Source organism: Catharus ustulatus, chromosome 17, assembly GCF_009819885.2.
Source record: "Catharus ustulatus isolate bCatUst1 chromosome 17, bCatUst1.pri.v2, whole genome shotgun sequence".
Classification (NCBI taxonomy): Eukaryota; Metazoa; Chordata; class Aves; order Passeriformes; family Turdidae; genus Catharus; species Catharus ustulatus.
In genome coordinates, this window is record NC_046237.1 from 12,729,287 (window position 1) to 12,741,331 (window position 12,045).

A 12,045-nucleotide genomic window follows, 5' to 3' on the forward strand; every position below is an offset into this window, starting at 1 on the left:
GCTAAAAAGCCTGTCCCATCTTTCTTACAAGCTCCTTCAGGCACTGGAAGGGGCTCTCAGGTCTCCCTTCTCCAGGTGAACACCCCCAGCTTTCCCAGCCTGTCTCACTAACAGAGATGCTGCAGCCTTTGGAGCATCTCCATGGCTTCTGGACTCTCCAGCAGCTCCACATCCTGCTGGGAGCCCCCAGGCTGGGGCAGCTCTGCAGGTGGGGTCTCACCTGAGCAGGGCAGAGGGGCAGAATCACCCCTGTCCTGCTGCCCAGGCTGGGGGATCAGCCCAGGACAGGGCTGGATTTCTGGGCTGCCAATGCACATTCCCAGTCATGTTCAGCCCCTCATCCAGCAGCACCCCAAGGTCCTTCTCCCCATGGAAGCCTGGTGTTCTCATGTGCAGTTCTCCCTGGCACATGGACTGATCCCCTCAGTGGGGTTAAACCCCAGCTGCCCATCCTGCTCATCCCACTGTGGCACATCCACTTTAGCTAATGGCATGCAATGCAGTGCTGTGTGGCAAACTCCAGCCAAACTTCTCCTTTTTGCTGCTCCCTGGGTAACCCAGCAGGGTTTGGCATGGATCCCACCTGGGATTGCAGCCCAGCCATGCAGGCACCAGGGTTGGAGCACTTGGGGCACCCCTGCTGCAAGGACAGAGCTGAGCACAGAACCTGTGAGCCTGTACTGCTGCCACCAGGACGTGGGGCTTGTTCAGGGTGTGGCCAAGACCAAGGAAGGTGAGAGGAGGAGGAGGAGAAAAATCCCATGGAAAGCCAAGGCAGAAGGTGGTTTTAGGGGTGGGATCTGCTGAGGCTGCAGCTGGGAGTTAGGATTTAGCAGGACATTCCATGGCACAGCCATCCCTGCCAGATCCTGGGACCTGAGCCCCCCTCTCTGCTGGCTGGAAAGAGCTGCTTTTTTTTATTTTTCATTAGAATTTTGGGGAACAGTTCAGTTGAAGCTGGGTTTGAGACATTTGAAACATGATCTGTGTTAGCAGAGCACCCCAGTCCCCAGCTGGCCTCTTCCTTAGGGCATTTGTCACTCCCTGAATTCCCCTTCTCCCCAAAAACAGGGAACATGGACCATGTGCTCTTTGTCAGCCTGTTTTTCTCTCCTACTCTGGATTAGTGGAGCTTTTATGGGTCTGATATGCATATTCATTAAAAGAATTGAAATATTGTGGAAAAAAAGAAGCTGTCTTTGAGTTAGCACAGCCTTTGGGAATCTGCTAAGTAAGATGCACTTAATTACTTTAGCTATGACTACATAACATTGCACTCTGGGCTTCCTCTGAGATGCAAAACATCTTTTCAGCACAGGCTGCAAAGCCATCCTGAGCGTTTTGCAGCACCTCGTGGTGAGCTTGTGCTGAATTCCCGGGATGGAGAGGGGCTCAGAGCAGGCTCTCCCAGCCTCTGCTCCTGGGGAAGGAGCTGGTCACGTTTGGAGGGTGGTTTTTAACTCCACGTGTTTCCATGGGGTGCTGTGGGTCTGCTCAGTGCTTTGGGGTGCAGAAAGGAGTGGGACAGCCCCACTGAGCCAGGGCTGGGACTGCATCCCACAGGACCAGGCTGTTTCCTTTCACACAGGGAACGTTGCATTCATTGCCTCCTTTCACTTTGGTTTGCCATGATCACAATTTCATTCATCATTTAGTTGCCTAATTAGGCCATTTGCTGCAGGGAATCATCTCAAAATCCTGCTCCTGGGTCTCTCCTTCCTTGGGTCTTTTTGGGGGGTATCACCTGCTTTGGGTGCCCCTGAAATAGCTCAGTGTCAGCAGGATCTGCAGTGGGAAGCAGGAATAACCTTTCCCTGGCTGCAGTGAGAGCCATCCTCACCCTTAATCCTATTTAAGAAGCTCCAGTGCTGCACACAAACAACTCACCTTCACTTTCACTCCAAATATTTTCCAGCTGGAAAACTCACAAGTGGCTTTTCCACCTCTCCTGGGGACACCAGGAGCTGTCACTAGGAGTGATGGGGAGGTGGCAGCCTGGCATGTTGCTTCCAAAATTGCATTTAAAAAAAATAAAAACAAACAGGGAAGTGGAGAGAAATGAAAATGTGTGGCAAATGGTGGGGGCAGTTCCTGCCTGTCCACACTGGTCAGGCTGCATGTGAGGAGCTGTGCGTGTCCTACAGAACACTCTCTTAGTTTAAAACCATTTTCCCTTGTCCTATCACCACAGGCCCTGATTAAAAGTCTGTCCCCATCCTTCTTATGGGTCCCTTTAATGACGGAAAGAAATTGGGAGGAGGCATCTGGGCTCAGATATCCTTGGAGAAGAATGTCCCAGGAAAAATGCTGTGTCTGTGCTATTTAAAAGGGTTCTGTGATGGGCTTGTTATGAGCATGGGGCTTCTGGAGGGGTTCTCTAGGCCAGGCTCAGGTTCCTGGCTTTTTTCTACCAATTTTCAGAGGCATTTACAGCATGTGGCCCATATCCATAATTGCACTCCTGGACTTGTTCTGCTCTGATGCATAAATAACATGCACTGTAAAGAAAAAGTGTGTGATTACATATTTAATGGATAAACTGAGCCGTTGTGGTCCATTGGCCACATAATAAAAATTTCAAAAAAATTGTCTTAATACAGTATTTCCTCAGGAGACTACTGTGGCTGAAACGTGAGCAAGCTATTTTAAATTTTAGAATTTTTTGAGCCACATCTCATAGCCTTTCCCATTTCTCCAACACCCATCTTCTAAATTTTCCCTTCATTTAAATTTAAAATAAGGACAATAAATTATTCTTTTCCTTAGCAGCTGGCAGATCTTCTCCAACATGAAAGGTCTGGATTGCACTGACAAAACCCAAGACAAATGTACTTTTTTTGGCTGGAGTTTGGAAATGGCTGGCTGCTCAGCAGATGGGTGCTGTGTCCCCACCTTGCATGGTCCCTGTCACTGCCTGTCTCACCCAGGCCATCCCCATGACTTCTGTAAATTCAGTTGAAATGTGAAAATTGCCTCTCTGGTGCCTCCTGTGCTGCCCAAGCCTGGTGTCCATCCCCATGGCTGCATCACCCTCCATGTCTTTGTGACCAGGACAGGCCAGAGCTCTGCTGTAAGACACACCATAAGGTTTCAAGGGCACACAGAACTTGCCACAGTTAATCTCTGTGCCCCTAACCAAAGGGGGCTTAAGCAATGCTAAGCTCTGTGCCCCTTGGCCCTGCTGCCTCCTTGACAGCACCAAAGCCAAGGGCAGCACTCCAGCATGGCCCCTCAGTCACACTTGTGCTGTTGAAAAGCAGGAATATATTTCATTCCTGTGAGTTAAATCCCTTCACAATTAGTACAGACTCTGACACTGCAGAGTCCAAAGGAAAGCAGAGCATTCTGTCAGATGTGGTGTAAAACTCTTGATTCCTGACCTGCAACATTAAATCTGGGTTTGTGTTTGGATTTATGTCCTCTGAAGCCTGTGGAACTCTCACAGGTCTTCCCTGGGTTTCCTTCTGTGTGTGCTGCTGATGGAGCTGGCAAAGCTGCCCTGGTAATGAGGGATTGCACCTCAGTGGGCTGATCGGGAGCTCAAGTCTTTAAACTCGTGTTAGCATTAATCAGATTAATGTAAAAGGGAAAAAGTCTGGCAAATGTTTCAGATAGGGTTTGCCTCCCTCCCACTCCATGGCTGGGTGAGGCTGTGCAGGAGCCAGCTCTGCTAGATCAGCAAGGATGGATCCTGGGGGGAAATGAGGTTTTGGGGGAAATTATTCAAACTGGAAATGGGTTCTTGATGCAGAAAACAGCAGGGTTTGTCCTCATCTCATCTCATCTCATCTCATCTCATCTCATCTCATCTCATCTCATCTCATCTCATCTCATCTCATCTCATCTCATCTCTTGCTACTTAGTGCAGAGGGGCAGGACCTGCTGGCATGAGTCCAGAGGAGGCCGTGGAGATGCTCCAAAAGCTGCATCCCCTCTGCTCTGGAGCCTGGCTGGGAGAGCTGGGGGTGTTCACCTGCACAAGAAAAGGATCTGGGGAAACATTAGAGCCCCTTCCAGGAGAGCTGGAGAAGGACTTGGGAAAAGAGCCTGGAGTGGCAGGACAAGGGAGAATGGTTTTAAATTACAGGAGGGTAGGTTTAGATGGGGCACTGGGAAGAAATTCTTCCCTGTGAGAGTGGTGGGGCTCTGGCACAGGGTGCCCAGAGAAGCTGTGGCTGCCCCTGGATCCCTGGCAGTGTCCAAGGCCAGGTTGGACAGGGCTTGGAGGAGCTTCCCTTCTGGTGATTTCTCCATAAATTGCTTGTTTATGAACCCTTTTTTCAGACCCCTGATAGGCACCAGCAGTCCCTGAGACAGTTGGAGGCACCTTCTGGGCACACAGCCCCACACACAGAGCTGATTTAGCAGAAATGGGTGCACAGTGCCCAGCCCTTGCCTTGCCTGGAAGCTCAAGGAGGACCTGCCCAGCCGTGTAGAACAATGTAAATAATCAATCAGTCTGGAAGTGATTTGGCAGCATGGCCAATAAGTGAATGAATAAGTGAATGAGTCTGTGGTGAGCAGTGCTCTCCTCTCCCCCAGATCCAGGAGATGGTGCACTCGGACGCCGCGTCCTACGAGTCCAACCGCCAAGTGCCGCTGCTGAACCGGCCCGGCATGCTGGGCGGCCCCATGGGCGCCCTCAGCCAGTCCCAGCTCATCTCCCAGATGGGGATCCGCAGCGGGGTCACCCACGGCTCCCCCTCGCCCCCAGGAAGCAAGTCTGCCACCCCATCTCCCTCCAGCTCCACCCAGGAAGAGGAGACCGAGTCGCATTACAAGGTACGTGCCGGCTTCGACGCTTTTCAGGGAGATAAATATTGCTAAATAAAACCAGAGGCTGTGAGGATGGATAAAATGTGACAGGGAGGTCTCACAGATGTGTGTGTTTAGCAGAAAGAACTTTGAATGTAGAATGTGAAGAAGGAATAGAAATGATAGCAAGTTTTGTGGTAGAAGAAAAGAATTGCTGAGGCAGTCTCACTGGATAACTAAGAAGGCAAAGGGTATGTTGGTTGGAAGGGGTTTTTATGGCTCAGAGCAAAGGATAAACCCACTGCAAACAGAAGATGTTTTTACCAAGCAAAATGATTCTACAGGCAAACAAGAATGCCAATGTTTCAAGTAGAAAAAGGGTCTCAGAATTTTCCACTGCAAGAAAACTGAAAAACAAGTTCTATATTAAACTGTAACATACTTACTTTTAGTGATTGGAAAATAGTAATATAAATATGGTAATGTTAGTAGTTGTGATAGGCTATAGGTAATAGTAAAAGTATTGATTGGTTGTTATGTATGAAGATGCTCATCAAAGAGAAGTATATAATGCAGTGTAAGCAGAGCTAGAGTGAGTTCAGACAAGCCCACAGGTGTGGCTGGCAGCTGCAGGCCGGGCTCTGCCACCCATGACCTGTGAATTGCTGTATCATCTGGATACAATAAACTGCATCTTAAGAGCCATCTGGAGCCCCACATCCCGTTTTGGCTCTTACAACAGACTTCTTATTTCTACATTTACAGTGGGAGCCCTTCCCAAGGATGAGGGCACTGTTCCCAGCCTGGGGTGAGGTCCAGCACAGCAGGCTGGCACTCACACTGCACGTTTGGAGATCAGAGTTGTCTTTTGCCTCCACATTTTACCAGGTCCATCAGGCTAGAGGATTTCCTGGGGTGATGATTATGATGAACAAAGCAGCTTCAGGGCTAAAAGTCGGCAAACGCTTGGAGCTAAATTAGAATTTCTGGTGGTGGGTAGAGGAGACTGAAACAGGGAAGAAAATAACCCATGGTGGGATTTAACTGAGCTCATCAGACATGGCTTGCTAAGGAAAACAAACAGGAATTAAAAGTCTTCTACCAGTTCATCAAGGTGGGGTTTTAAGTAGTCAGTGGTGTCCCAAATGGCCTCTACAGCCAGCACAGCTGCTGCTGAGATTGGCACCAACAAATCCAAGGAATTCCTGGGGGTGTGGGCACATCTTGGTTGTTGTCCATCTGTCTCCAAATGTACCAGGAAAGCCAAACAACACGTGCCATGTTCCAGGAATCTGTGGCTGTTATTTACTGAGGGCAAACTGCAGCAGTCACCTCTGTGCCTGCAGGTGGATTGCTGGGCTCCCTGGGGACTTTGATTAAAGCCTTCCATGGAGAACCTTCTGGAAGGTGCTGGCCCAAGGCACTTGTCCCACCCAAACAGACTGTTGTAACAGGGTTTGAATGTACAACCAGAGCAGCAAACAGTGCTCAGGCTGGAAAACTAGGAAAATGCTAGGACTGAGCAAAACCTTTCCCCTTTTCAAGGAAATCTAAGGAAAATGGATTCCCATCAATCCTGTAGTTTCTCATCCATTGTCAGATTTAACTTTAGATTGGGGCATTTCAAAGCAGAGTGCTCATTTGGGTGGAAACATAGCTTCAGCTGATACAACTGTAAAAAGAAGGGATACACAAGGTTAAAAACACATGGAATCTTTCAAAATCTGGGTTCCATGTTCAGGGGATGCTGTAGGAGGGGCTGTGCTGCTGGATCCCACAGTCTGCCACCTCCCAAAGCTCCAGGCAATGACCTCAGAGCTGAAATCTTTCATGTCAGGAGAAAATGAGCTTCAGTTTAGTGACACACCAAGTTCTGTGTCTCTGCCTCCAGCAGCATCACCCAGCTTTCCTGTCAGCCAGGAGTCCCTGAGGAGGACACAGCTGTGGGGCTGGATCTTTGTTTTCCTGAGCCAGTGGTGTCCATGGGGTAGGAAGAGTTTGGAGATGTCCAGATGATGACAACTTGAAGAGATTAGAATTTTTCCTAATCCTTAAGGCAATCCCTCTCATTCTTCTGCCCTGTGAGATCCCCAGACAGGTGGGAGTGATGTGTTTGATGGAGGAGGAGAAGCTGAGTGTGAGGAAAGCAGCAGACCCACACTGTGGCCTGCAGGTTTCTGTTTGCTTTCTCTATCTGCACAGCTGCTGCCTTCACCCATCAGTCACTTTTTCACGTGACCATTAAGGGCTTTTCTGCAAAAAGTCATCAAAACAACTTCTAACGAGCAGAAATTAATCTTGTGAGCAAGAAGGTCACAGGTTTAGGAAATGAGTCTGATTCCAGGGGCTCCTTCAGGTCCTCTGAGCCAGAGGTCCCTGAGCCTCCCTGGTGTATTTACCTGTTTCATAGCTTGGGGGTGGGTGCACATGAATGGGAGGGACAGGTGGGTACAGCCCAAATTCCACCTAGATTAGCGGTCACTCTCCATAGTTATTAAAGGTGCCCATGAGGTTTCAGCTCTCCCTGGGTTCAACATCTACGAAGGCACCGAGTTTCTGGGATCACATCATTGCCCCAGTCCACATCTGCACCACACAGAGCTGCTGCTGCCTCTCCAGGCAGCTCCAGAGCCAGTGGCTCCCATGGGCAGGTGGCCAGGCTCTTCCTCCCCTTGCCCGAGCCTCCCTGGTCCCTTTGGCCAGGGGGTGACCCCTGGGGGTGCAGATGCTCTGAGGCAGCAAGGCACTGGTCCCTGGGGGTTGGCTTTAGCCATGAACATGGTTTGGGTTGCTCAAGACTCTTCTGAGGTCCAAGCCCAGCTGTTGTCTCATCACACATGGAAAACCCCATTAATACCAAATCCTGCTCTGCTCTGCTCCCTGCTGCTGTTTTCCTTAGATCCCATGTGCTCTTGGGAGCTGAGCTGTAAATCCTGCTGGGGCTGTGCTGCTGCTGTTCCAGCTCCTTGGCTTGGTCAGTGGCTGTGTGGGAGCAGGTTCCCCACGGCACTTCACTGAATCAAATGGGATCACAGTTAGTTAAAATACCATCTCACTTCCTAATGGGCTGAAGCCCTGTCATGCATTTTTTTTCCTCCTAATAAGCTGGCCTTTCACCTCCAGGCCTCCCATTCAAGCCCAATTGGGCAATTTGAAATTAAATGCAATTCTTGTGGTCTCTCTGCTCATTCACTAATGGTCAATGTCTGTTTGACAAATGTCACTGCGCTGATACTGAAATTAATGACCAGTCAAGAGCTGCAGAGCGGAGAACAGGAACGCTGCTGCCCTTTCCCTCCCTGTGCCTGGCCTGTGCCAGCCAAAGGGAAGCCTCTTAAATCCTGGCACTGCCAAGCACATGCTCAAACTGACAAATCCATCAGGAGAAGAGGCTGGTTGTCCCTAGCTCAGCTGGAGGCACAGTTTTCACAAGATCTTGGTGTTTAGAGCTGTGTCTTTGCAAATAATTCTACAACCTGTGCAGCTGTTGGCAGTGCCTCAAGCTCAGGGCCTGCAGGTGGAGGGGCTGGTGTCCTGTTTGCCCTCAAGGATGCAGAGATCCAGCAGTGCTTTCATTCTCTGCCATCTGGTGTATTTAGGTTTTCCTTCACTATAAAATAATGGTGCTTCCCTGTAGAGCGAGCTTTCACTGGCCTCAGTTAATGTGTTGAAAGCTTTGATCCAAGTGTCTTCCAGGGGTCTTTCCTTTGCACATCCTCCCATGGAGGCTTCTGCAGTCCCCTGTATTCATAGAATCATAGAATATCATGAGTTGGACCCCCAGGATGAGCCAGCCCAGCCCCTGGCCCTGCACAGACACCCCCAGAACCCCACCCTGAGCATCCCTGGCAGCGCTGTCCTGGAGCTCCTGGAGCTCTGGCAGCCTCGGGGCCGTGCCCGTTCCCTGGGGAGCCTGGGCAGTGCCAGCACCCTCTGGGGAACAACCTTTCCTTATCACAGTGCACAGGGCATCCCAAGGGAGGCTGATACAGGATCTCTTTCCATGCTGCCTTCAGTGAAAGCATCCCTGTTTCCAGCCGTGCTGTTTCACTTCCCAGCCCAGTGGCAGCATCTCGTGCTAAACCCCACAAAGACCAGCTCCTGTTCCTGTGTCCTGCTCCCCTGAGCTCCAACACCCACTGGGCACTGAGTGTGGACACAGCCATTCCTGGTCATGCAGCTGCACCCAGATCAGTTGGTAGAGTGAGCAGCGTGGGCAAAGCATTTTATTTATGTGATTTAAATTGTTCAATTCCTGGATATTTTTCTGGATAGGGACACATATATGTTAGCAGGATGGAGCTAATTTTGGATGGCCCTGGTGTGATGTTTAATGTGATGCTGGTGTTGCTTGGTCAGTGCTCACAGCCCTGCTGGAATGGGGAGGTGAGGGAAGTCAGGAGCAGCCTGCAAAGGGGCCTTACTGAGATGGAAATCAGAAACCACATGGAAGCCAAGTTTGAAAAATCCATGGACTGCTAAAGCAATCTAGCTGGGAAGCAAGGCCTTTGGAGAGGTTCCAGAAAAGAATCTAGGAGTGAGTGAGCTGGGGAGGAGGGTGAGGAAGGAGAGTGACTGAGGACTGGAGAACCCCAGATTTGGAGCAGGGAGAAAGGGATGAACCCAAGGTATGAGCTGGTCTGAGGGGAGGCACCACAGCAGGCTCAGACACCCACCAGCAGTTTGTGCAATGATCCATGAGACTCCTGGGGAACAAAGAGATCCCCAGGGCAGCTGCCCCCCTCTCCTTGCTGGGACATCTCCACTTCCCATTCCCTCTCTCACCTCCTTGGGACATCTCCACTTCCCATTCCCTGTCTCACCTCCTTGGCTCATTAGTTGTAGCAGGGGTTTGTCTCAGACCACTCCTGACTGACTGCTAAGGTTCATCTCTTGGTTTTGCAGGCTACTGGAGAGAAAAGACCCTCAACAGACCTGGGCAAAAAACCCAAAAGCCAAAAGAAGAAGAAAAAGAAGGACCCCAATGAGCCCCAGAAGCCTGTGTCAGCCTATGCCCTGTTTTTCAGAGACACACAAGCAGCCATCAAAGGGCAAAACCCCAACGCCACCTTCGGGGACGTGTCGAAAATCGTGGCGTCAATGTGGGACAGTTTGGGAGAAGAACAAAAGCAAGTGAGTTACTGAGTTACTGATTTTTGTCTTTCAGCTGCTGAAATGTGTATTTCCACGGTGCAGGGCATCTCCCCAGGCATGGCCAGGGGCTTGCCCAGGCTGAAGTGCAGGAACAGAGGCTGCTTTTGGGAGCAGTGCTGAAGTGACCACTGTGCAAAATTGCTGTTGTTGCGTGGGGAAAAGCAAATTTTTATGACAACTAATTATTCTTGATAGGCTCCTACTCTGCACAGCCATCAGTGGCCTTTCCCTGCCGTGGAGTTTTACAGCTTGAGATGGGAGATGGGTTTGTATTTGCTTATTTACTTACAAGGAGTGACAGCCAACCAGTGAAACACTATTAACTCCCTGTACTGCTGGCTTCAAATCCAGCGTTCAGGCTTTAAAAGCTGCAGAAGGAGATGTGTGAAGTGGCCTCACAGAGGAAACCTTGCTGCCCCAAAGCTGTCAGCCACTTTCCGTCTGCTTCACGTGGAGAATTCCAGGTCCTGCTTTCCCTCTTTGCTTGCTGCTGAGTCAGTTACCAAAGCCTGTAATTGCTTGTTGCCTGTTGAGAGAACCCCAGGGAACACTTGCTGGAGCAAGGATGGTTTTTTATCAGGCAGAGTGAGATCTGACACGGTGTGTGATGTGTCCTGGACCCAAACAGGCTATAGCTGGGAGCACTTCTCCTGGAGCCTGGCCACAGCTCCAGCTGGGATTCCATGGCCAGCACTGGAAGCAGCTTTGTGTGGGGAGAGAGGAGCAGGAAGGGAAAAAGCCACTTAACTGGAAGTTATATGGGAAATAACCTTGATTTGCACCCCACACTGAGTCAGGAGTAAGAGCAGAGGATCTCCAGGGATGAAAGGCCTTTTGCTGTTCCCTTTTCTCCAGTGGGTGGATCACTGTAGGATCATGCAGGCAGAAATTCCTTGTTGGAAGAGGGGAGGAAGGTCAGGAGGGTGACCCCAGCCCTGGGAAGATGCAGGGTAGGGGCTGGGTGTGTGCTGTTGGTTCAGGGTGTGGGAGGCTCAGGAATGTGGAAAAGCTTTGTGTCACCTTTTTCTCGTGCTTGCATCCCCCCATCCTCTCAGTGTGCCCTCCTTTACTCCAGCAGGTTGCAGATATTGCCCCAGTTTGGGCACTGAGCATGGCTCAGAGTGGCAGTGCTGCTGCTGTGACCCTGACTCAGCGCAGTGCAAACGCTCAGCTCTTAATTACCAGCAGGGATTAAACCAGCCCGTTTATCTTCCTGCTAACTCTCCCTCCTCCTTCCCTCTCATGAGCTGCAGCAGCCTCGCCATCTCTTTACACACGCTTTCTAAGTGGCTCCATTTCTCCCTCTGTAATTGATTTAATTAAGTCATTTGTTCCTTGTCTGAATGCTTAAATATTAACTTCCTGCCTTTGTCTCCAGCTGGATACTTCTCTCCCACAACAGTTACCACCCTGCCCAGAACTCTGGCTGCAGGATCACAATTTCTCTTTGGCTCTGGGACCCTGTGGCTGGTTTGTGTGATGTGGCACGTTCACTCTGGAAGTGTCTGGCTGGAGGAGAGTTTATTTAGCCCCTGTTTGCTTTCCTCTGCCAACATCCCTGGTGTAGCTTTTTTTAGATTAGTGAGGCGATGCAATGGAAAGGGAAAAAGGAAAAGAAAATTTTTAAATGCCTGTAATGTGTCAAAACAAGTGCCTGGGCTGTCCTGTAAGTGTTTCCTGCCCAGGATATGGTGCACACATTCCCTGAGAAGGCAAACAGGCATTCCAAGTACTCTCCTGGCACATCTGGAGAGGGGATGGTGTCCGAGCAGCACAGCCAAAATCCTGCTGCAGTCTGGGAGCCCAGCTGGCCACATGGCTGCACCAGGCTGTGGTCAGCCCATCTGCAGGCAGGACTGTGCTCTGGCAAGGGGTGGAAAAGCTGGAGAAGGGAAGTGTTTCATCAGGGACACTGCTTTTAGCTTTGTTCACAGCAGTGGCTTCATGTCCTCACTGCAGAAACAGTGCAGAGGGCAGCCTGGACAAAAGCCAGCACTGAGGTGGCACAGCAGGCAAGAGCCAAATCTGGGTATTTTGGCTCAAGTATGACCAAAGTTTTAGTAAGAGAACAGTTGCCCTCTTCCTGGCTTGAGGAAAGGTGGATTTGAGGCTGTAGGATCTGCTCTGGAGCTGATC

At 50.3% G+C, this 12,045-nt stretch overlaps 1 protein-coding gene across 1 annotated transcript in view; it reads left to right on the top strand.

The window, feature by feature from the left end:
- TOX2 (TOX high mobility group box family member 2) overlaps nucleotides 1-12,045 on the top strand; it is a 153,958-nt gene that overhangs the window by 123,230 nt on the left and 18,683 nt on the right. The window contains exons 4-5 of the mRNA XM_033074890.1: nucleotides 4,543-4,782; nucleotides 9,661-9,888. Of these exons, the coding sequence (XP_032930781.1) occupies nucleotides 4,543-4,782; nucleotides 9,661-9,888 (468 nt within the window). The remainder of the gene's footprint in view (nucleotides 1-4,542; nucleotides 4,783-9,660; nucleotides 9,889-12,045) is intronic.